The sequence below is a fragment of the Plecotus auritus genome (genome assembly GCF_963455305.1).
Source record: "Plecotus auritus genome assembly, chromosome: 6".
Classification (NCBI taxonomy): domain Eukaryota; kingdom Metazoa; phylum Chordata; class Mammalia; order Chiroptera; family Vespertilionidae; genus Plecotus; species Plecotus auritus.
Window position 1 is genome coordinate 150,666,116 of NC_137773.1, and position 21,522 is coordinate 150,687,637.

Consider the following 21,522-nt stretch of genomic DNA (forward strand, 5'->3'; position numbering starts at 1 on the left):
AGACAGTACCACTCACCTCAACATCAGGAGCTCTCCTGGCGGGGCTTGAGAGGGAGATGGAAAGCCGGCCTCGGACGGAATACGCCAAAGGGCACCTTTCCAGTCGGATTCTGAGAGCGTGTTTCCTACACCCTTTCTCTCGCCTTAAATCTAGCGAGACCAGGAGCAAAGCCTCCTGGTTAAGCACGTGCTGGAGTCAAAACACCTGGGGTGCGGGCGGGGAGGGAAGCCTGGCTCCTTTGTTAGCAGCGTGGTCATTCAGGCAAACTACTCAGCCACTCAGGACCTGGTTTCCACCTTTAAGGGATTACATGAGTAACATCTGTTACCTGTTTAGGGGAGTGCCCGGCCCATGGTTAAATACTGATTTTTTAAAATTTCAACAAATTCTATTTAACACTCTTGACAGAATGGAGCTAAGGTCTTAAAAAGAAGGGAGAAAAGGTCAGGGAAGAACAAAGGAATATAGTGGAAGCTTGCAGCCTGCTTTCACCCCCATCACCAGGGTGGCACTGAGGTTGGGAGTTCCCGACTTCCAAGTTTTATTCCGTCTTTAATTAAAGGCATAAATTTGAACTGTAAAATCAGAGAAACCCGGGAAGAAAATCACAACAGTCCCAGCAAGTTAAAGCCAAAGACAAGCCCCCAAGGATTCCTCTGCATGCCCATTAGAAAGGATGCTTCGGTACAACCCACACGACCCTTAACAGGGAGCAGCTGATGAGTGAACCAGGCTGAGCGTGCAGGCGGCGCCGGCTCTGAGATCCAGTTCCCAAGGTGAGCAGTTGCTGAGCTCATCTCTGGAAAGTTAATTATGGTTCATTCCCACAGTCACCAGGGAGAACTACAGCATTCTAAAGAAACCCTTAACACCCAGAGGTGGTAACTGGGCAATATAAAGGGCAAATTAAGAGTAGCCAGGGGTAGTGTAAGGCAATTTACATTTACAGTGAGTTCTGGAATGGTCAGACTCAATGTCAAGACACAAGTCAAACAGAATAAAATTATTGTATAGAGAAGGGAAAAAACAGAAGTAGCTACGGGAATTATATTGATGGTGAGGTAGTTGTCTAAGAAATGACAGAGGAAATATTAAAAATGGTCCTTACACTAACAATATTGAACTATAAAAAAAATGTGTACATAAAAATCACAGTAACTTCAGTATTTCAGCTTATAGGTTTTCACCCCCATTTCGGTATTCCTTTCCCTCCATGTTCAAGCATGCGTTTAGAAATATGACCATCCTTTCTGTGCTAAGAATACAATTGAAAGGATTTCCTACATACTGGCACTAGCCCCGTGACTGTTATAACTCCTTACTAGATCACTTGTCATAACCCAGTGGTTCCCAAACTTTCCTGGGAATTAACTAGGGAATTAAAAAAAAAAAAATCCTTGTGTTCAGGTCACATTCCATATTAATGAAATCAGAATGTCTAGGGATGGGAGTCAGGTCTCAGTATTTTTTTTAAATCTTAATTTGTTGTTCCACATATTTGCATGTGCCATGACCAGGGATCAAATCTGCAACCTGGGCGTATTGGGACAACACTCTAACCAACTGAGCTACTTGGCTAGGGAGGCCTCAGTAATTTTTTAAAAACCTCCAGATTATTCCAAAATAGCTATGTGAAAACCAGGGAAGTAACCGGTTGAATTGCCCCACCTCTCATGAAGAAAATTGCTCATACAGGATAAAAATTGTAGCTAGTCTTTTAAAGGGATGGCATACCATCTAAACTCTGGATTTAAAAAGGAAGCACAGTCTCTGTCCTGGGATAATGGTGAGTTTCCATACACTAACATTCGAAACAATAGTTTATGGTTTTTGTAAATCTTGACTCCCTATACAACAATTTAAAAATCAAAGTTTTCCGGTGTGGTGGGGGAGACTAAAATCATCCAGGGTTAAGTGATGACAGAAAATTACTGCCAGATACTTTGCCAGAACAAGGTGAGAAAAGGTCAAATACACTGGTTTAAAATAGGATACTTCAGAGCTGGGGTCAAACTGCTCAGGTCTAAAGAAAAACAATGTGGGGGGGGGGGGCGGGCAATGGTAAGATATGTACACATATAATACCTTAATAAAAAAAAAAAGAAAATATTCTACACTTACAAAAAAAAAAAAAAGAAAAACAATGTCTTTCATAAGACCATGTTTCTGACAATATCACTGCAAATTTAGAACATCACACTAAATATTTGTTGACTTTGCTACTATTTTTAGCAAGAAAGTGACTGCCTCCTACATAGTTAACCCAACTCCATTACCAAAAACGACTGGAAATATATTTTCTCTAGGTTATAAATTTAGAGACTACAATTTAGACTAAATCCTGAAATTTAAAACGGCTACTCATTGACAAATTCATAAGCTTCTCAAAGGACAAGGTCTCAGAATGTTAGTCTACATAGTCAAGGTCGCAGATCCCCTTGCCAGGGTTTGAGATAACACAATTTAATACAGTAATGAAGACATATGTTTCAATGCTTTCTCTCTGGAAAGAATGTTCACCACAGCTTGACAGCACTTTCATTCCAGGTCTCTCTTTTTAACATTTTTCAAACATAGTTCGCTCCTGAGAGGACAACATTACCATCCTCCTACAGCAGAGGCATGCCATTCATTCACCATTTTCAAAGACAGACAATAGGTCATGGGTTAAGAATAAAAACGATCGGACTCCAAAATCCAGTCACTTTTTATTGACTTTGTTAATGTTACAAGAGTTCTTGCACTGCCAAACCATGCCTGAGAATTCAAAGAAAGAAATGGTACAATGGACATCCTCTCCACCCATCATACAGCATATTAAAACTTGATTCATGTGCATTTTGACAATTTCACAATCTTTTAAAAAGTTGTAACAAGAGTTGGTTTTTAATCTCCTGTAGGTCTTCAATTTTCTAGTACAGTAAGCCATTAAATAAGTTCCACATACCCATCTCAGTTCATTCCTCAGTAATATAACCCTCAACAAAATTCTGCTGGAAAAAAATGCATACTTTTCAGGGAAAATATGTGGCTCAAGGTCCAAGAGATTTGTTAAGATTTTTGGTTCCCAAATGAAGTCTTCAGTTTAACCAAGAATCCCTTATTTCTCGCTTAATCATCCAACCTCTCCTTGGTTTGCTCAGCAACTCGCCCAAACACATCTGAAGGCAGGCATCCCAGCCCACCACCTCAGAGAACACCGACATTATTGCCCAGGAATGGTTGGCAGTCCTGTCAGGAGATGTGGAACCCCCCAGGAGTCCAATTCCTGTGTTGACACTTTTATCAAGACTAAACTCCCACAGAAATATGCTCCCGTATCAGGATAGTTTTACTCACCCGCTTGCTTCACTCTTGCCAGTAGCAAGTCTGCAATTCCCCCCATTTGGCAAAGGGATTTATTACAGAGAAACCAGACTCTGCATCAAGTGGTCGCACACCACTTTGACATATTTCTATTGAACCAAAGATACAAAACTAGGAAATTATCAAACTATCTCATTAGATGGAAAGAAACTTTTCAGTAAACCTGGCTATCTTCCTGAAGTCCCTTTTCAGGACTAAAAATGACTGAATAGTTTAGGCTGTAATTATTAAAACAGAAGTGCTACATCGCCTGTGGTTTGCCCCTGATTTTAAATGAACAGCATAAGACACACCAGAGGGTTGATAACAGAGCTAACCCGGGACAATCTACAGAATGTCCAGTAACTTAAAACTTTGGGCACAAATATATCTGAAATTGTCAAAGACTATGCAAGATCCATGAAACCTAAGTGGGTTTTAGGCTGAGGTTCTGCTCATGTTGCTTTGAATTTATAAGAATGGGTCAGTGGATCCCCTTGGCCTGAGCAGAAACCATCCTCTTTCCACTGCAGTTAACTTTACAATTAGACCTGATTCAAGGAGGCTTTAGCAGCACCTGAAGTAGAGCCCCCTGCACCCACTGCCCTTTCTGTCAAAGGCTTTTGGTTCCCCTCTAGGGATTGGCAATTTCACAATTCTAATGCATATTTCAGGTCACTTACTTAACCAAGCAATATGCTCTGTCAAAGAACTTCTTCCAAATCAAAGCAAAAAAGGCCTTAATGTGGAACATAGAGAAAGCACTACCCCAATGAAAAATTACTAAAAGAAACAAGATTATTCCCTCCCAGGCCCCCTCCCCACTTGGTGGACCCAAGTTTCGTTGAATTTGTGGTTACCTCAGAATACAACTCAAAGTTTAAAATGAGAAATCCCAGCCCTACACAGAGCATCTGAACACATCTGTTCTTTTGAGAGCGGCACATTCCAGAGGTCTAACAGCCACAGCCCACTACAGAGCGCATTCCCGGAGGGTGGGGCACAGGACAGGTTAGTTAAGGTCACTTAAATCTTCATCTTTTACAGCAGATCAGAACCCAGACGCTGACTCTCTGCAGGATTTCTGATAGGAATCCAGTAGAGCTGGTTGTAAGTTCCATATCGCCACTTAAGAGCTGTAACGTTCTAATCCAGAAGTTGTGATCCACATGAGTGCAGCAAATCTGAGGTAGTCAACCTTACAAAGGCTCAGAATCTGAACATAAAAAGATTTTGAAATGACCACTGGCTGCCGTTTTTTGTGGGTTTGTGTTGGTATTTTTGTATTTGCGGAGTAATTATTATGAGAGAACACTGCTGAATCTAGTTCACACATTTGTAACAATGAAAATCCTCCTAAATTCAATATACACAGAGCAGTTGTGACACTTGAAACTTCCATAGTGCGATAGGGCCGGTCACTTATATCGAGGGGTCTGCATCGGTTGCTGTCGGTCCAGCAGAGATCAGATGACGAATGGCTGTTCATGGTGGTTAGCGGTGGTCTAGTTACCTTGGAAGGGGTAGCAAAGACCATTCCTTAATTGTACTGTGTGTGGCTGTTTGTTTGATTTTCAAGCACAGTGTACTGGTTGTCTAGCTGAAGTTTAAGGGCCTGGTTTTTTGAAACCTCATCCCTACCTCTAGTTTTGTGTCTTACTACTTCAAAGCTCTTCTCCATTTCTTTATCCCTAAGGGAAAATAAACGTAATCAGTAAATATTTCTTGAGGTTTTTAAAAAAATATTCTTCCTTGAGTTAAAAAAAAAAAAAAAGCCACCCCTTAGAGGAATCTTGAGGGACAGGAGAGGAAAATGAGTCTATAAAATCCTTATCAAACTATTTTTAAGGCTTCAATTGAACAGAAAACATAAAATACTGCAACTGAAGCTCCATGGCCCCATTTCCTGTGGTAGCAAATCTACTGTAGTGTTCAGTACTGTTAACTGCAAATCTATTTTGGGACCAACTTGAAGACAACTGGAAAGTTAAAAAGCTCTGTGATAACATGGTGATTCCTTCTGAGACTCACTTTTACTGTTATAGCAAATAATAAGCAATACATCTCTCTTTCCTTATGCATAAGTAAGAGTACCAATTTTCTCACTCAGTCAGGTTCTCATTATTCAATGACTCCTCCTCACTTCTACTTCATGGGAGTGGATCAGATAAGGACGAGTGTGCCGAATCACTGCCCCTCATTTTGTAGGACAGCGCAGAGGAGCAAGTCCAAGTGGAGGTTTAAACTCAAGCCAGCTGTGGTCTCAGAGGCAAAACGGCTGGGATTTACTTTAAATGTCACCCCCCCCTCCCAAAACAATTATATCCAGCTGATATCATTTCTTCCCATTTTATTTAATTTTTAAAACTCATGGCCCTAAAACAGATGTGGATGTGCCATATGTGGTCATTTAACTCCAGGTAGCATTCATTTTAAGTACCTGCTGAAATAAGATTTTAATATTAGATTTATAAATTCCAATGTCTTCCATCTACTCACATTTACTGGGAATGTAACAAAACAGTCCTCTTTCATGTCCAGTTTGCACATTATAAGGGACATAAACCAGCAATAATGTACTTGTAAAGAATCCTAATTTGTGAAAATGACATGGCAGCTTAGTCTTGGCTACAGAACATAAACCAGGGGTAAGAGAAACTTCTGCAGACAAAGTTTGTCTTTGGTGCTCCTTCCCATCTCCCCCTCCAGGGCACATGAGTCCCACTCAATTCTCAGCTGCCTGTCTGATGCAGCTTAGAATTTACCCGTTAAGAGCACCCCTTCCTCGTGGGTTTTTATATCTACTACACTCATCCCACTCCACACCAAGGGAAGGGTCCCAAAAACACAATGTGGGAATTACTTACTTTCGGCTTTCTACATGCTTGGCAGTGGACTGCAGGGATGGGAACTGTGTATCACTGTATATTTCTGGTGGTCCTTGTGGTGTTTTCCTTGTTGTGGTTAACCTGGCTCCAGGAGGCCTATACACACCGCTAGTCATTGCCGGTTCTGGGGTTTCTGTAACTAACATTTCATAACAGTTTAGAGAAAACAGTCAGAAGCTTGGCATTTTAATAAACTAGTCCTGTAAAGGAGAACTTTAGTTTCTCCTCTGATTAGAGGGGACGCCATGGGAGGTTTACAAACAGCCTAGGACAGTGGTCGGCAAACTGCGGCTCGCGAGCTACATGCGGCTCTTTGGCCCCTTGAGTGTGGCTCTTCCACAAAATACCACGGCCTGGGCGAGTCTATTTTGAAGTGGCATTAGAAGAAGTTTAAAAAATTTGGCTCTCAAAAGAAATTTCAATCGTTGTACTGTTGACTAATGAGTTTGCTGACCACTGGCCTAGGACATGCTCTGCCATATCTGAAAAGATCACTCTTGCTGCTGTCAGACCAGATAAGAAACTATCTCAGTAATTCATATAACAAAATGACAGTTCAAAGCCAGGGAGTAGCCGTGGAACTAGTCATATAAAGAGTGAAATTATTTTGAAAGTAAGCCCAAAAGAATTTATGGACACATTAGATTTAGGTTTGGAGCAGGAGAAAGGCTTTGTCAAAGGTGACTGCAGCCCTGGCTGGTTTGGTTTAGTGGCTACGGCCTGTGGACTGAAAGGTCCCAAGTTTGATTCCGGTCAAGGGCACATGCCTGGGTTGCGGGCTCAATCCCCAGTAGGGGGCATGCAAGAGGCAGCCAGTCAATGATTCTCTCTCATCACTGATGTTTCCATCTCTCTCCCCCTCTCCCTTCCTCCCTGAAATCAATAAAAATGTATTGGGAAAAAAAAAAAATGACTGCAAAGTCTGTGCTAAGTGACTGAAATTACAGCACTGAGATAAGAGCTATGGGGTGCAGCATATACATGAGCTCAGTTTTGGACATGTTGAGAGTGAGGTGCTGGGTAGACAATTAAGATAAACATGTCTGGAATTCAGCAGAGCTCTGAGCTAAGATGGGAATTTGCAGGTCATTAGCATATGGAGAGACTGCCAAGGGAGACTGAACTAACCAACAGGGGGGCAGAATTCAGTGTCCTGGAAACCAACAGAAGAGCGTGTTTCAAAAGGGTGATCAACGGTGGCAAATGTTGCTGATGGGACAAATCAGATGAGGACTGAGACTTGGGCAATGGGTTTAGCAATGCAGAAAGCAGTAGGGATCACCAACAGATGCAGTTCGAAAAATAAAGTTAAATGGAGAAACATATACATAGCAAAATGCCAGAACGGATGCAAAAATACTGACATAGTAGTTATCTGTGATCTTTGGAAGTAAGATTTGGGGTGATGTGTTTTTGTTTATATTGGTCCACATAGAATAATGGGTATACATTAAAGCAGTGATTTCAATCAGTGTGCCACAAGAATTTTTAAAACATGAATACCTGACTATTTAGTCAGGGACATTGACCTCTTTGACGATAGCCAACCACAACAATAACCACATGGTGTGAATGAATAAAAATTACACCTTTTTTGTCAGATAGGCAAAAATATACTGTTTCAGTGTCAGAATTTTAGTAATTATTTTATGTGTGCCACGAGATGAAAAAGGTTGAAAATCATTGTATTCAAGCATCGTTTCTCAAACTTCCTTTTCATTATTGCCCTCCTAAGGAGCATTATTAAACATCTTTTTCCTAACCACCACTGCCTCCCTCCCCCAGATGTGTTAATACCACAAATACACACTGTACATCTGTTTACATACTTTGGCCTTCTGATGGGTCACAAAACCACTGTAAGATCTAAGGTTTCGCCCTAGCCAAGTAGCTCAGATTGTTAGAGCATTGTTTCAATATGCCATGGTTGTAGGTTCAATCCCCATTCAGGGCACATACAAGAATCAAGCAATAAATGCATAAATAAGTAAAACAACAAATTGATGCCTTCCTCTCAAAAAAAAAAAAAAAAAATCAACAATAAAAATAATATAAAAATAGCCGTGCCGGCTGTGGCTAAGTGGTTGAGCATCGACCTATGAACCAGGAGGTCACGGTTCAATTTCTAATTGGGGAACATGACCAGATTTCGGGCTTGATCCACAGTGTGGGGCGTGCAGGAGGCAGCTGAGCCAATCAATGATGTTTCTCTCTCCCCTCCTTTCCCCTCTGAAATCAGTAATATTTAAAAAAATAAAGTAATAAAAACAAAAATGAATGAAATTATTTTTAAAAATTATACAAAAAAAGTCTAAGATTTCATTACCCACCCCTGGGAGTGATAAAATCTGCCCCTCTGAGAATTCATGCTTCAAGATAGTAAAATGGGGAATGGAAAAAAAAAGACAAAACACAGGTGAAACACAGGTAGCAAATATTCCTTAGTCAGCTGTCTAAAATTGAAATGCTTAAATATCTAAATTTGGCAAGTTACTCTAGATAAAAATTTAATTAGCCTACAAAAAAGCTTGTATCTTAACTTCCAAATTCCTTTGAATGTGAAAGTCTTTAAGCCTCCTTCCCAGGAATGGAAAAGAGCCCTACTAACCCCACCACAAACATGCATTTAGTTGAAAGCTGACCGCATATAAAATTATACCTAGACATTTTCATGAAAATGAAATATTAAACTTACCAATTACTGGAGCAGGAGGTGCTTGTACCGGAGCTGTTTTATTCCAGGGACCTGAAGATTTTTCTACACCACCACCACCACCTCCACCTTCTTCCCAATTATCACCAGGATCTTCTCTTTTTTCACTATCATCTTCTTCCTTTTCACTATTGAAAAGGCAAGTGAATTCAATTACAGAACCACCAAGAGGACTGTCAGTCCAAATTTTTAGTTCTATCAATGCTGGTTTTGTATGACCCTGGAGAAATCACTTAGGCTCTACAAAATACATTTGCTTATTTGTTTAAAAGACAGAAAAATTGGGGATTTTACTTATTTATACAGTAGGACTTCTACTTGACTTCACGTGAAAAAAGATTTCATGCTGAAAAAAGATTTAGAAAACCACATGGCCTGATAGTCTGCACTTCCCTTTTGCAAACCTCCTATGCAGAGGAAAGGGCAACCTGAAGGATTCAAAGTACAATTACTAGATTTTTCTAGAACCAAAGTATACAACCAGGCATTTATGGTAAGCATATTTTTAGGGGTGGAATGAATAGTTTTTGAAAGTTGTATCTGTTAGTACATGTTACAAAATACTCTCAAAATACAAGAGATCCTCAGTGGAACATAGCATCCTAGAGTGCCTGCAGTTTTTTTTAATGCCATTTTAAAATGTCTTTAGTCTTGAATTGATTTGAGTCAGAAACCTGTGATTTTTTCAAGGTTTCTTTGGTTATTTCTCCTTTGGCTAGATTACTTAGGATTTTACATAAACCTGAATGTTCTAAAAGATCAAGCACATGTCTCTTTTCTCTCTACTGCTAACTTCATAGCAGGGAGATAACTACCAAATCAAACTTCCTTTCTGCAACTCTTGCCCTTGCTGATGATGCACCTGGCACCAACCACCAACCTTTTCCCTGAATTCTCTCTCATACCAACAGTGGTTTTCCCTAGGTCTTCAGTTTATCAAACTCCACTATTCGAACTACCCTTTTCCCTGTTTAAAAAAAAAAAAAAGGCTGTTGTCTAAAGCTCTGACCCTTGGCCTTTTAGACACTTTGATATCTGATCCAAGATCACAGCCCTAACAATGTACAGATGACCCTCACACTGACTATCTGACCTTCAAACATCGCGGCCTCTCTTGACTCCTGCACAAGAACATCTAAGGGTGCTTTCCTTCCATTTATTTTAAAACAAGACAAGTCCTGGCTATAAAACAATTTTCTTGGATAGCTATCGCTCTCCTTTAAAGACACTTATGAACTATCCACCAACTGGATGTGATTTTAGAACTTGGGCTTAGGGTGGCAATCAGGAAGGGGAAAAGGGAACAAACCAATTGTATCTTCAATCTGCATCTAGAGCAGGATTTTACTTAAGATATGGCCAAGTGACGCTTCACTTTTCCTTTTCATTAAAGAATCCTATGAATCCATTTAAAATGTTACATATATACTAACAGGGAAGTAATATTCAGGTCATACAAACCAATAACTTACTAAAACAAAACTTATACATACACTTAAAATAGAAAGACATCTAGAATGATCTTTAAAAAGAAGTAGCCCAGCCAGCGTGGCTCAATGGATAAGTGTCGACCTATGAACCAGGAGGTCAAAGTTCGATTCCCGGTCAGGGCACATGCCTGGATTGCAGGCTCAATCCCCAGTGTGGGACATGCAGGAGGCTGCCGATCAATGATTCTTTCTCATCATTGATGTTTCTCTATCTCTCCCTCTTCCTTCCTCTCTGAAATCAATAAAAATAATAAAAAGCATATTGTTTTTCTAATTCACAAAAAAATGTTAAAGAAAAACTCTCGTTTGGTCTGATAGAATACTGAGAGTCACAAGTAAAAGAAAATTATTTTATGTCTAGTATTTATCACCTCTTTACCTCAGAGAAAAGTAAAGAAATAATCATAGAATCTAAAATTACTGCTAGATGATAATCTTATTAAAAAATAAGAGTGATCTGTTTAATTAGATAGACTGCATACCTATAATGGGCACAAAAAGACAACCTAGTATTTTGGCTTCTTAAGATTCTGAAGTATTAGCTAAACTAAACATTGGAAATTGTCTAGTCAAGACCCTTCATCCAACAGAGGGAAATGCTAAGAGCCTTGCCAAAATGCCACAGTAATAAGGGCAGGGTAGAAATCATTTAAATACCTTATTATTTTTTTCATATTTACATATTTCAGAAAATGTCCAATCTCCAAATACCAAAGCCAGAACAAGATCCATGTTGCAAACACAATTAGGCTAAAATTCTGTGTCTGACCCACATATAATATATAGCTTCCCATCAGCTAAATTTGATGATTTTAAACACTATGATGTTATTATTTCAGTATCACAATTCACACAGTATTCTGTCTTAAATATGCATGTCTGTAAGGCACTATTGTGGGGTAGGGGAGAATGATGGTGCTAGAAAAGGAGTATTTACTGAATATCTACTATGCCAGTCAGCCTTCTACCAACTTTAGAAGGTTAAACTGGAAACAACACAAAGCAGGGAGAAAACCATTGTACATATGAGGAAACTGATACTCAGACATTTAAATACATTTTCCAGGGCTACAAAGTAGCAGAGCTATGTCAGTGGGATGCCAGAGGTCATATGCTTTCAGGTAATCTCTTATTTCATTTTATCCTCTTTCCAGTTCTCAGGTAGGGCACAGAAATTCTCTATTCTGAGATTTGAGGAATTCACTTTCTTTAGTAAGTTTGTTCAGGATTACACATCCTGCCCTAGCCGGTTTGGCTCAGTGGATGGAGCGTCGGCCTGCGGACTGAAGGGTCGGGTCCCAGGTTCGATTCCGGCCAAGGGCACATGCCCGGGTTGTGGGCTCGATCCCCAGTGGGGAGCGTGCAGGAGGCAGCCAGTCGGTTGTTCTCTCTCATCATTGATGTTTCTCTCTCTCTATCCCTCTCCCTTCCTCTCTGAAATCAATAAAGAAATATATTAAAAAAAAAAAAAAAAAAAAAGATTACACTTCCTACAGCAGTATATTTATAAAGAACAGAATGTTCTTACCTCCTTATCTCAAAGGACATTACATGAGAATTTATGTATCCTTAACCCCCCAAACCCCACTTCCCTAACACTAGGGAGAAGCAGCTAAAACAAAATCCAGACATGACCGTGCTTTTGCTGGAATGCTGGTTTGACACTATTATCCAGCAACTGCTCCAACAGTAAAACAGGGAGATAGAAATGCCCCCACAGCTATGCCTGGTGGCTTAAATGTCACTGCACCTCATGCAAGGACTCTTACTCTACCTCTTCATGGTAGACTACATGTCTCTCTCCTGTAGCCCAGAGCACCCTGCATATCACTGAAATGATCTACTGGTGTTTAGTAGAGCATGAGCTATTTTTACGACCACAATGTGTGGCACACACAGTAGTCACAAAAATTTGCTAAAATAGATCTAGTTTGGATGCAGAAGCAATTTCTTCTCTTCAAAGGACAAGTTAACCAGTCCTCCTGAATGGGTTTAAACGCTCACTGTCAGTACTTGACACTGTCTTTATAGTAGGTTAGCTCAACCTTTAGTAACCTTGCCCTAGCCGGTTTGGCTCAGTGCATAGAGCGTCGGCCTGCGGACTGAAGGGTCGGGTCCCAGGTTCGATTCCGGCCAAGGGCACATGCCCGGGTTGTGGGCTCGATCCCCAATAGGGGGCGTGCAGGAGGCAGCCGATCAATGATTCTCTCTCATCATTGATGTTTCTATCTCTCCCTCTCTGAAATCAATAAATATATATTAAAAAAACCAACAAAAAAACACCAAAAAAACATTTAGTAACCTCAAGTACTAAATGAAATATTTCATTCTCCTAAAGGTCCATTTTAAAGATGGGAAAGGCCTACAGATCCTACTATCAACCAATAGTCTAAGCTCAAGTGGTAGGTCCCTTCAATCATCATCTCGATGGCTTCCCACTCAAGAACTTATCTATAAATAACATGACTTTGAATAAAATCTATTTAGACACAAAATTTGACGCATGTCCTTGTAATACTCTTGGTACTTAAATTTCAGGCTAGTTGGTAAATGTGAGCTAGGACATTAATACACTATGTCTGTTGCTACTAAAATTTTCCTTTCAAATGAACACTTATCTATATCTATAATAAAAACATTAATATGCTAATTAGACCAGACATCCTTCTGGACAAAGCCGGGGCTGCAAGGGAAGCCGGTGCCAGCAGCTGGAGGAAGGCAAATCCTTGTATGAATTTCGTGCATTGGGCCTCTAGTATATATATAAAAGGCTAATATGCGAAGTGTCCCCTCAAGAGTTCAACAAGGAGTTCGATTGCTCGCTATGACATGTGCTGACCACCAGGTGGCGGTGCGGAACGAAGGAAGGCCCGGCCACGCCTAGGGACCCTACCCGTTCAGGAATTTTGTGCACCATACCTCTAGTCTTCAATAAGGGTCCAACTTGCTAACCTACTATAAAGACAGTGTCAAGTACTTCAAGACTAGATCAATATCTGCAATTAACTAAAGATAAAGCAAATATGGCAAAAATGATTGGTAGCCCTATCTGGTTTGGCTCAGTGGATAGAGTATTGGCTTGTGGACTGAAAAGTCACGGGTTCGATCTGGTCAAGGACACATGCCCGGGTTGTGGGCTTGATCCCCAGTAGGGGGTGTGCAGGAGGCACGCAATCAATGATTCTCTCTTATATTGATGTTTCTATCTCTCCCCTACCCTTCCTCTCTGAAATCAATAAAAATATATTTAAAAAAAGATTGATAAATGTAAGCAAAGAGTATAAGGGTACTTTTTTACTATTCTTGCAACTTTTCTGAAGTTTGTAATTCCCCAAAGAGTTGGAAGAAAAAAAGAATATAAATTTCAAAATATGTATTTAATTCACCTGAGAGAGAGGGAGGGAGAAACAACAATCTGTTTGCCTTCCACATGTGTTCAATTGGTGATCAAACCCGCCACCCTTTGGTGTATTGGATGATGCTCCAACCAATTCAGCCACACAGACCAGGGCAAATTTCAAGACATTTTCAGTCAAATTCCAATGTTTCATTTTCCTTGTCCCATATTGAGAGAGCAAGGCTGCCTCTCTCGTACATTGAAAAGAGAACACTGAACACTCAGAAGGATTTTTGTCTGCATGGTTATACTAACACCAACCCGGACATGTCACTTTCTCCTATTACGTCCACAGTGAACTGACTCACTGGAGTCTGACGTGATTAGTCATGATAACCTTATATGACTTCACTACTCCTTCTCCTCTAATTTGAGTCTTATAAATCGGGTGCCTTATGGTTAAACAGCAGAGAAATTCCCAAGAGTAAGTCATTCTATTTACCCACTTATCTTGATTAATATTAATCAAGTGGGTATTTTACAAACATCCTGTTCAACGTCCTCACAGCACTCGTGAGTAGTCGTCTCAGTCTTGCAGGTAAGAACTAACATTCAAAAATAGCCCTAGCCAGTTTGGCTCAGTGGATAAAGCGTCAGCCTGCAGACCAAAGAGTCCCGAGTTTGATTCTGGTCAAGGGCATGGACCTCAGTTGCAGGCTCCTCCCCAGCCTGGGCCCTGGTCGGGGCTGGTGCAGGAGCAACTGGAGGCAACCAATCGATGTATTTCTTACATCGATGTTTCTCTTAGTCTTTCCCCCTCTCTTCCACTCTTCCTGAAAATCAATGGAAAAATAATCTCGGGTGAGCATTAACAAAAGAAAAAAAAAAAAAAACTCATTAAAAAAAATAGTGAGCCCTGACTGGTTTGGCTCAGTGGATAGAGCGTCGGCCTGCGGACTCAAGGGTCCCGGGTTCGATTCCGGTCAAGGGCATGTACCTTGGTTGCGGGCACATACCCAGTGGGGAGTGTGCAGGAGGCAGCTGATCGGTGTTTCTCTCTCATCGATGTTTCTGACTCTCTATCCCTCTCCCTTCCTTTCTGTAAAAAATCAATAAAATATATTAAAAAAAAAAAAAAAAAATAGTGATTTCCCAAGGTCACACACAAGCAGGGGTAAAATGCAAACCCAGGTTTGTCTTTCTCCTAAAGTCCATCTTTTTGCCACGTTATCAACTCCATTCCATTGATGAAACGTGTCTTTCCTTGGGGACCCTATCGAGTTCCATGGTCAAGAACATTAAATTTGCAGTTTATAAGGATATTGAGTATAAAGGAAAATCTTAGTCCCTGTTATTAAACTTCAGATGGCTTCTCACTCTCAAGCCTTCCCCAGGAGCTGTTAGATTTCTCTTTATTGAATGATTTATAAAAATGCAAATACAGACCCCAGACTCCATAGTGACTGAGGATCCACAAAAGCAGCTTCTTGAAGATATGTTTTTCAATGTTAGTAGGTTAGAGGAAGACCTCTGAATGGCCACTTAGGGGCAGTGACTAGATAGTAAGAATAATGAAAAACACACAATATAAAAGCTGGTCTACCTCAGGTCAAGCAGAACTTAAAACGCTCATCCTAGCTGAGAATTACTTATGCCCCTGGCAAAGGTGAAGGATGTAAGTACAATGGAACCTCAGTTCTAGAACCTAATTTGTTCTGGCTGTTCAAGAAGCGATTTGTTAGAAAACCGAAATAATTTTTTCTCCCATTAAAAATAATGTAAATTGAGTTACTCCATTCCAGACCCTCAAATGATTCCTTTTTAACCTTTCTTATGTACAGTACATATCTAAGCTCAAGTACTGTTCTCACTTTCCTTTTCACTTTGCTGCTATCACTAACCTTCTTAGAACTTATGGAGACTTACTGTATGTATTGAATAATCAGCATGAAAGGGTTGTCCCCTCGAGAACAGAAGTTCTGTTCGACAACCGAGGTTTGACTGTAATTTAAGGAATGTTTCACCATCTTGGGAGTAGCCGAAATGAAGACTAAAATAGCCTTGGATATGGATATGGGATATATACTTAATGACAAAAACAGGTGCAGTTTAAAATCCTCCATAATATAACAAAAGTCAATGTCTAACATTAACTTGAAACATTTTTCCCTCCAAAATTGCTACTCGCTGAAGTTCAACATGAGCAAACACTATGCCTCCAGTCATTCAAGTCTCCTCCAAGAATATGCAGTCAGAAAAGGCAGATCAAGAGCCTTATTCCACATCAAAACAGGAACCACACACACAGGCAGTTCCATAAACCCAAATGGCTAAGGACTAAAACTCCAGTGTAATCACTGCTACTTAACACCAAGACAGACTAATCTCAAGAGCCGAGAAGCTACATTTCCTCAAAATTCCCATCATCAATCAGGTTTCACTTTGGTTAAGCTCATGAAATGATGTGAAAGAAGCTAGGACATTAATACCTAACTGTGGTAGATATTCAATAGATGTCAAAATTAGCCCTGGTTTTTGAATGAGTTTTAAGGCCATAAATATTACCATCTAGAGAGGTGAAAAGACATTATTTCTTTAAGGAAAACTTTCTCCATTGTGCCACGTGGTCACTGGCATAAGTAATTGCAAACTTCAAACTGGGATTAAAGGGTTTTAAATCTTAAACCAATGGAAGCCTATATTCTCTTGTTCTTCCTACATTTATTTACACGAATCTAAAATTGACTGCCACAGGTTGGACTTAAAAAAATTTATCTTTTTTTTTATTGTTTTCAGAGAGGAAGGAAGAGGAAGAGATAGAAACATCATTGATGAGAGAGAACCACTGATCGGCTGCCTCCTGCATGCCCCCCACTGGAGAATGCGTCTGCAACCTGGGCATGTGCCCTGACCTGTAACCTCCTGGTTCATAGGTCAATACTCAACCACTGAGCCACCCTGGCCAAGCCATAAAATATTTCTTAGTTTCAAATCTTCTAAAATTCAACCAATCCAATTTTTAAAAATTACTGTTTTCTTGCCCTGGCCAGTGGTCCTAAATGGTTAAAGCATTGGCCCAAGGGGTTCTATTCCCAGTCAAGGGCACATACCTGGTTTGCAGGGTCTATCCCCGGCCAGGTAGGGGTACGTGAGGGAGGCAACCAATTGTTGTCTAACATTGATGTTTTGGATGTTTCTGTCTCTCTGGCTCCCTTCCACTCTCTCTAAAAATCAATGGAAAAAATTTCCTCTGGTGAGGATTAAAAAAAAAAAAATTACTGTTTTCTTAAACTGTAAAAATAACATGTTTGATTCTGTTCCTATGAAATTCTAGGGAAAGCTAATCTATAGTGTTATCCTTGTGGGGTGAAGGCATTGGCTACAAAGGGTTAGGAGGTGAGCTTTCTAATGTTCAGTTTCTTGACTCTGGTGCTGATTACACAGGTTGGTTTCACTGTGTGAATATATAAAACCTGTACTTCTCTGTAAGAATGCTTCTGTTACAAAAACACATATTACCCTGCTTATTGGAAAGGACCTGAAAACCATCCATGTTATTTTTGAAACACAAAGAAAAAGTAAGCTCAACCCACAAATATTAAAAGAAATACTTGGGGCTCTGACCGGTTTGGCTCAGTGGATAGAGCGTCGGCCTGTGGACTGATAGGTCCCAGGTTCGATTCTGGTCAAGGGCATGTACCTTGGTTGCAGGCACATCCCCAGTAGGAGGTGTGCAGGAGGCAGCTGATCGATGTTTCTCTCTCATCGATGTTTCTAGCTCTCTATGCCTCTCCCTTCCTCTCTGTAAAAAATCAATAAAACACTTAAAAAAAATACTTGGGGGGGGGGGGAAGTAAATACTTTGAAACCACAAAATCAATTTTAGCTGACTCAAAAAAAACCCACACACACACAAAAAAAAACACCTAACCAGGACTGGAAGTAGGTAAGCTCTCAGGATTTTGGAGCTGGCAGCTAATTTGATCAACATATAGAATGATTGCCATCACAGAGAGAAGGAATAGACACAATCTATTAGAGCCCTAATAAAAACATACCCAAAGCGCAAGGCTACTACTATGATGCTGTTTGCGGGCTAAAGAAAAACCAGACATAAATCACCTATCCTAAGGGTTATCTGAACATATCTGTAACCAGACCATACCTTATTTGCATTGCCTGAACTCTGAGGCCGCTGTAATCCACCTCTTTCTGTTCAAATTCTTTCCACTCATCTTCATCCTGTAAAAGCACATACCATTTGATCAATTAAAGCTATTCGTAAAAGTACCACTAAGGCAAATATCAGACTATGAAGAGTGGATCACGTGGCTGGACCCTGAAATATGGACTCATTTTCCGGCCAAAGCCTTTGCTTGATCCCGAGGTCGACTAGGGCTGGAGGACAAACGTGCCCTTTCAACACGTTTACTTCCACCCGGTTCCTTTACCAGAGCTGTTAATTTAAAACCAACCAGGAAAAGCCGAATGAAAAAGTCAATAGCGAGCCCACAACTAAATGTCTACCTCAATATCGCCATGTGATTCTTTTCTTTTTCTTTCACCGGCTTAGAGACCAAGTCATGCCAATTAAGAGTTGCTACAAATGCGACTGTTAGAAAATTCAGCTCCGACGACTGGGCTGAAGTCAGAACACAAAATTACTAGAATAGACGTCACTCGACAAATGCTGCTCTGTGCTGGGCGCTTCGGACCCAGACCCATTTCCCCCTGGAGGGTGCCGCTGCCTCGGTCCTGGCTCAAGCCAGGCGACTCCGGGCGCAGAAGGGCAGATCAGCAGCGAGGCTGAGGGGGTCCCGCCGGGAGGCTAGCCTGCCCGACGAGAGAAGCCCACGTCACGTGGCCGGCCTCCGCGCCCATCGGCCCCCGGGCCCCTCCCGGACGCTCCGCCAGCCAGGCAGGCGGGGGCAGGCACATGGGCGCAAGCGCGCGGCCCCGGCCCGAATCCCGGCCCCTCACCTTCGTCACGGCCTTGGTGGCGGCCCCAGGGCCCGCGGCCCCCGCGGTCCCGCCGTCGCCCGGCCGGGCCCCCACGCCCGCCCCACTGCCCGCCGCGCCCGCGGCTCCGCTGCTCCCGCCAGCGGCACCCGTGGCGCCCGCGGCGCTCGCTGCCCGGTTGCTTCGCTCCTTCTTCTTCTTCTTGTCCCTCTTGGCGAAGAAGTTGTCCAGGCTCCGCTCCTCCGTCTCGGCCATGGCCTTGGCCTCCTCGACCCGGATGGGTGGGGCCGGCGGCGGGCGCGGCCCGCGGGGCTCCGACCTCTGGGTCGACGCCGGCTCGACGCTCAGGCTCCCGGGTGCGGCGACGCCTCAGCCCCGCGGGGTTGCCGAGGCGTGTGCGGCCGGGCAGGCGGCTCCTTCCCCCCGCGAGCTGGCGGGCGGTGGTACGGTCCGCCTGATGGATCGCGCGCCGCTACTGGCACCCGAGCCCGCCGAGGCTGCCGCTGCCGCCGCGACCCCGGCGCAGGATCCCGCCCGCTCCGCAGTCGGAGGGGAAAAGGAACGCGCGGCCCGAAGCTCCGGCGTGAGTGCTAGACTAGCAGCGGCGCGTGCGGGAGGACGCGCGCGCGCAGGCCCGGAGAGGAGGGGAGAGGGGGTGGGGAGGGGAGGGAGGGGGAGGAGGGAGGGCGGGCCTCCAGGAGAGAGGCAGCGTCCGCCCTGCGTACTACGATCCGCCCACCGCTGTGGGGGCGCGGCGGGGAGGGCGGCGGGGGAGACGGAGGCGGGGCTGGAAAAGGAGCCAATCAGGTGCCAATACGAAGCGCTTAGGCGACAATCCCAGCCACTGACGGGGCGGGGAGACGGACTATGCTAAATAAGTGACGTATCTGATGACTCCGGTCTCCCGATTGGCGGAGGGTGTAGGCTTGAGGGTGGGCATTTGGAGGGCTGGCTGGGACTGGGCAAGAGAGGTCCGGGGGAAGAGGCGGGTGGGCCTACTCTGAGCGCATGCGTGGCATACACAGGTGCCCGCTCGCCCCGAGCGAACTGTGGCCTTGCGGTTTGCACTTTAGCGAAAGGAAAAGACACCGCGTTAAAGATCGGACCGCCCCCTCTGCTCGCCTCTGTACTTCCACCCTCTCTGGTGCGGCAATTATGAATTTTCATCTTACGGGATGATGATTTATGAAAGTGGGCTTGTAGTTCTCGTTTAAAGATCTTTAATAAACTAATGGGTAGGTAGAAGGGAATTGATTTTGTCTGAACTCCACCCTCAAAGAGATATGTCTATCAACTTCAAGCTAAATAAATCTGATCCTCAAGCTCCTGATCTGGGAATTATTAGCTCTTGTAAGATAGGTGGGGCAAGTGTAGGTGTTAGCTGCATAGCAAAGTGTTTAATTAGGTGCGAGATAAATGATTTTTTTAATACATTTAAACAGTGCCCCCTGCCCTGCCTTGAGTCTGGATGACGACTGCAATTTATCCTTGGCTTTTATCCCTAATAAATGGTCACAGGAATGGGGACAAAATGCCCATGCAAAACCTGGCGTTACCATTTAAGTATTCTCTGAGCTTTGAGAATGAAATGAATCCTTGTTTGTGAAAAAGGTGGTCTAATGTAAGGTATTAAACTTTCACTTCCTCCTAAGGATAAAAGAGAGAACTGTCACAACCACTGAGGAAATGACTCAGACATATGTTAATAGCCTCATGGGATAGAGCACACACAGTAAATGGAGGCACTTCTTTGTCTTTTCCTTTACAGGTTCCCCATTAAAGGTTGTCATCCCCCTCCCACCCCTGTACCCTACCACTATATTAAAGAATTAAATCCAGAATATATTAAAGAAATAAATCAAAGACCTAGCCTTGACCAATGACAAGTTTACATATTATTCCCCAAACGTAAACTGCCCTCAACTACAACTACTCAGGATGGGCCCCCTAGGTGACTTCCTTCTGTGACACTACTTATCTTTTGTGATGCAGGCCAAGTTCAGTACTGCCCCCATCTCCACCACCCTTAACATCTCTGACCAAATTTGTTTCTTTCTTTCTGTCCCTTCCTTCCTTTCTTTTGCCTTTCCTTCCATCCCCTTCCCTCCCCTTCCTTTGTCTGTTCTTTATCTATGAAGCACCTACTTAGCTATAGTTAAGGCAGTGTAGCTTATTCTAGGTTGAGTAATTTATTATTCCTGCCTTCAACTCAATTATAATCATATAATCTGAAGATCTAGATATGAATAACTGAAATTCAGTCCTCCGCTTGCTTAGGTCCCGATCAATATATCAGTGTTTTGAAGGAATTGTTGACTTGGGAAAATGCAGAGACTTTAGGAACAGTAGTGGAGGGTAGATACAGCAAAGTTCCCCATTACGTTTTTCGGTGTGATTGATGGCATGCTCCCAGAGCTTCATCAGGTGTAAGAACTTCAGGTCAGGCCAGTAGAGAGACCAGTGTCTTTGTGATTGTGTCATCATCTATAATTAGTCTCTCTCCATGAAGCTGGACCTTCCTCTTTGAATCTCCTGCCCTGAAATGTCACCCGGGGAATGTTTTTATATAGTTGTTCTTAAATATCCCCGGACACCCTCCTCCAGAACAGTTACACAGAGTGCTGAATCTTGCTATCACCAGCCCCCTCATCATTATCCTGCCAGTGAAACATCTTTCAGCTCTCTTTTGATGAAGGTATCTTTCCCTCTGCTTCTAATGTTTGGATTTTCCCCTTCTTTAAAGCAAAACAGACCTTCACTTGTCCTTGCTAGATGAAAGTTGAATGATG

At 42.5% G+C, this 21,522-nt stretch overlaps 1 protein-coding gene across 5 annotated transcripts; it reads right to left on the reverse strand.

Moving 5' to 3' along the window:
- Nucleotides 1-2,691: 2,691 nt before the first annotated feature.
- On the reverse strand, nucleotides 2,692-19,361 carry CDV3 (CDV3 homolog). Of its 5 annotated transcripts, none has more exons than XM_080671727.1 (5): nucleotides 18,755-19,361; nucleotides 17,940-18,016; nucleotides 8,930-9,075; nucleotides 6,214-6,373; nucleotides 2,692-5,037 (listed from the first exon to the last, which is right to left on the reverse strand). In XM_080671727.1, exons 1-5 carry the CDS (start codon nucleotides 18,986-18,988, stop codon nucleotides 4,887-4,889), a joined length of 768 nt encoding a protein of 255 aa, XP_080527853.1. In that variant the 5' UTR covers nucleotides 18,989-19,361; the 3' UTR covers nucleotides 2,692-4,886. The 5 variants fall into 5 exon arrangements, with proteins under 5 accessions (XP_080527853.1, XP_080527856.1, XP_080527854.1 ...); XM_080671730.1 differs by lacking the exon at nucleotides 18,755-19,361 and adding an exon at nucleotides 18,302-18,388; XM_080671728.1 differs by having other exon boundaries at nucleotides 2,697-5,789.
- Nucleotides 19,362-21,522: the final 2,161 nt, after the last annotated feature.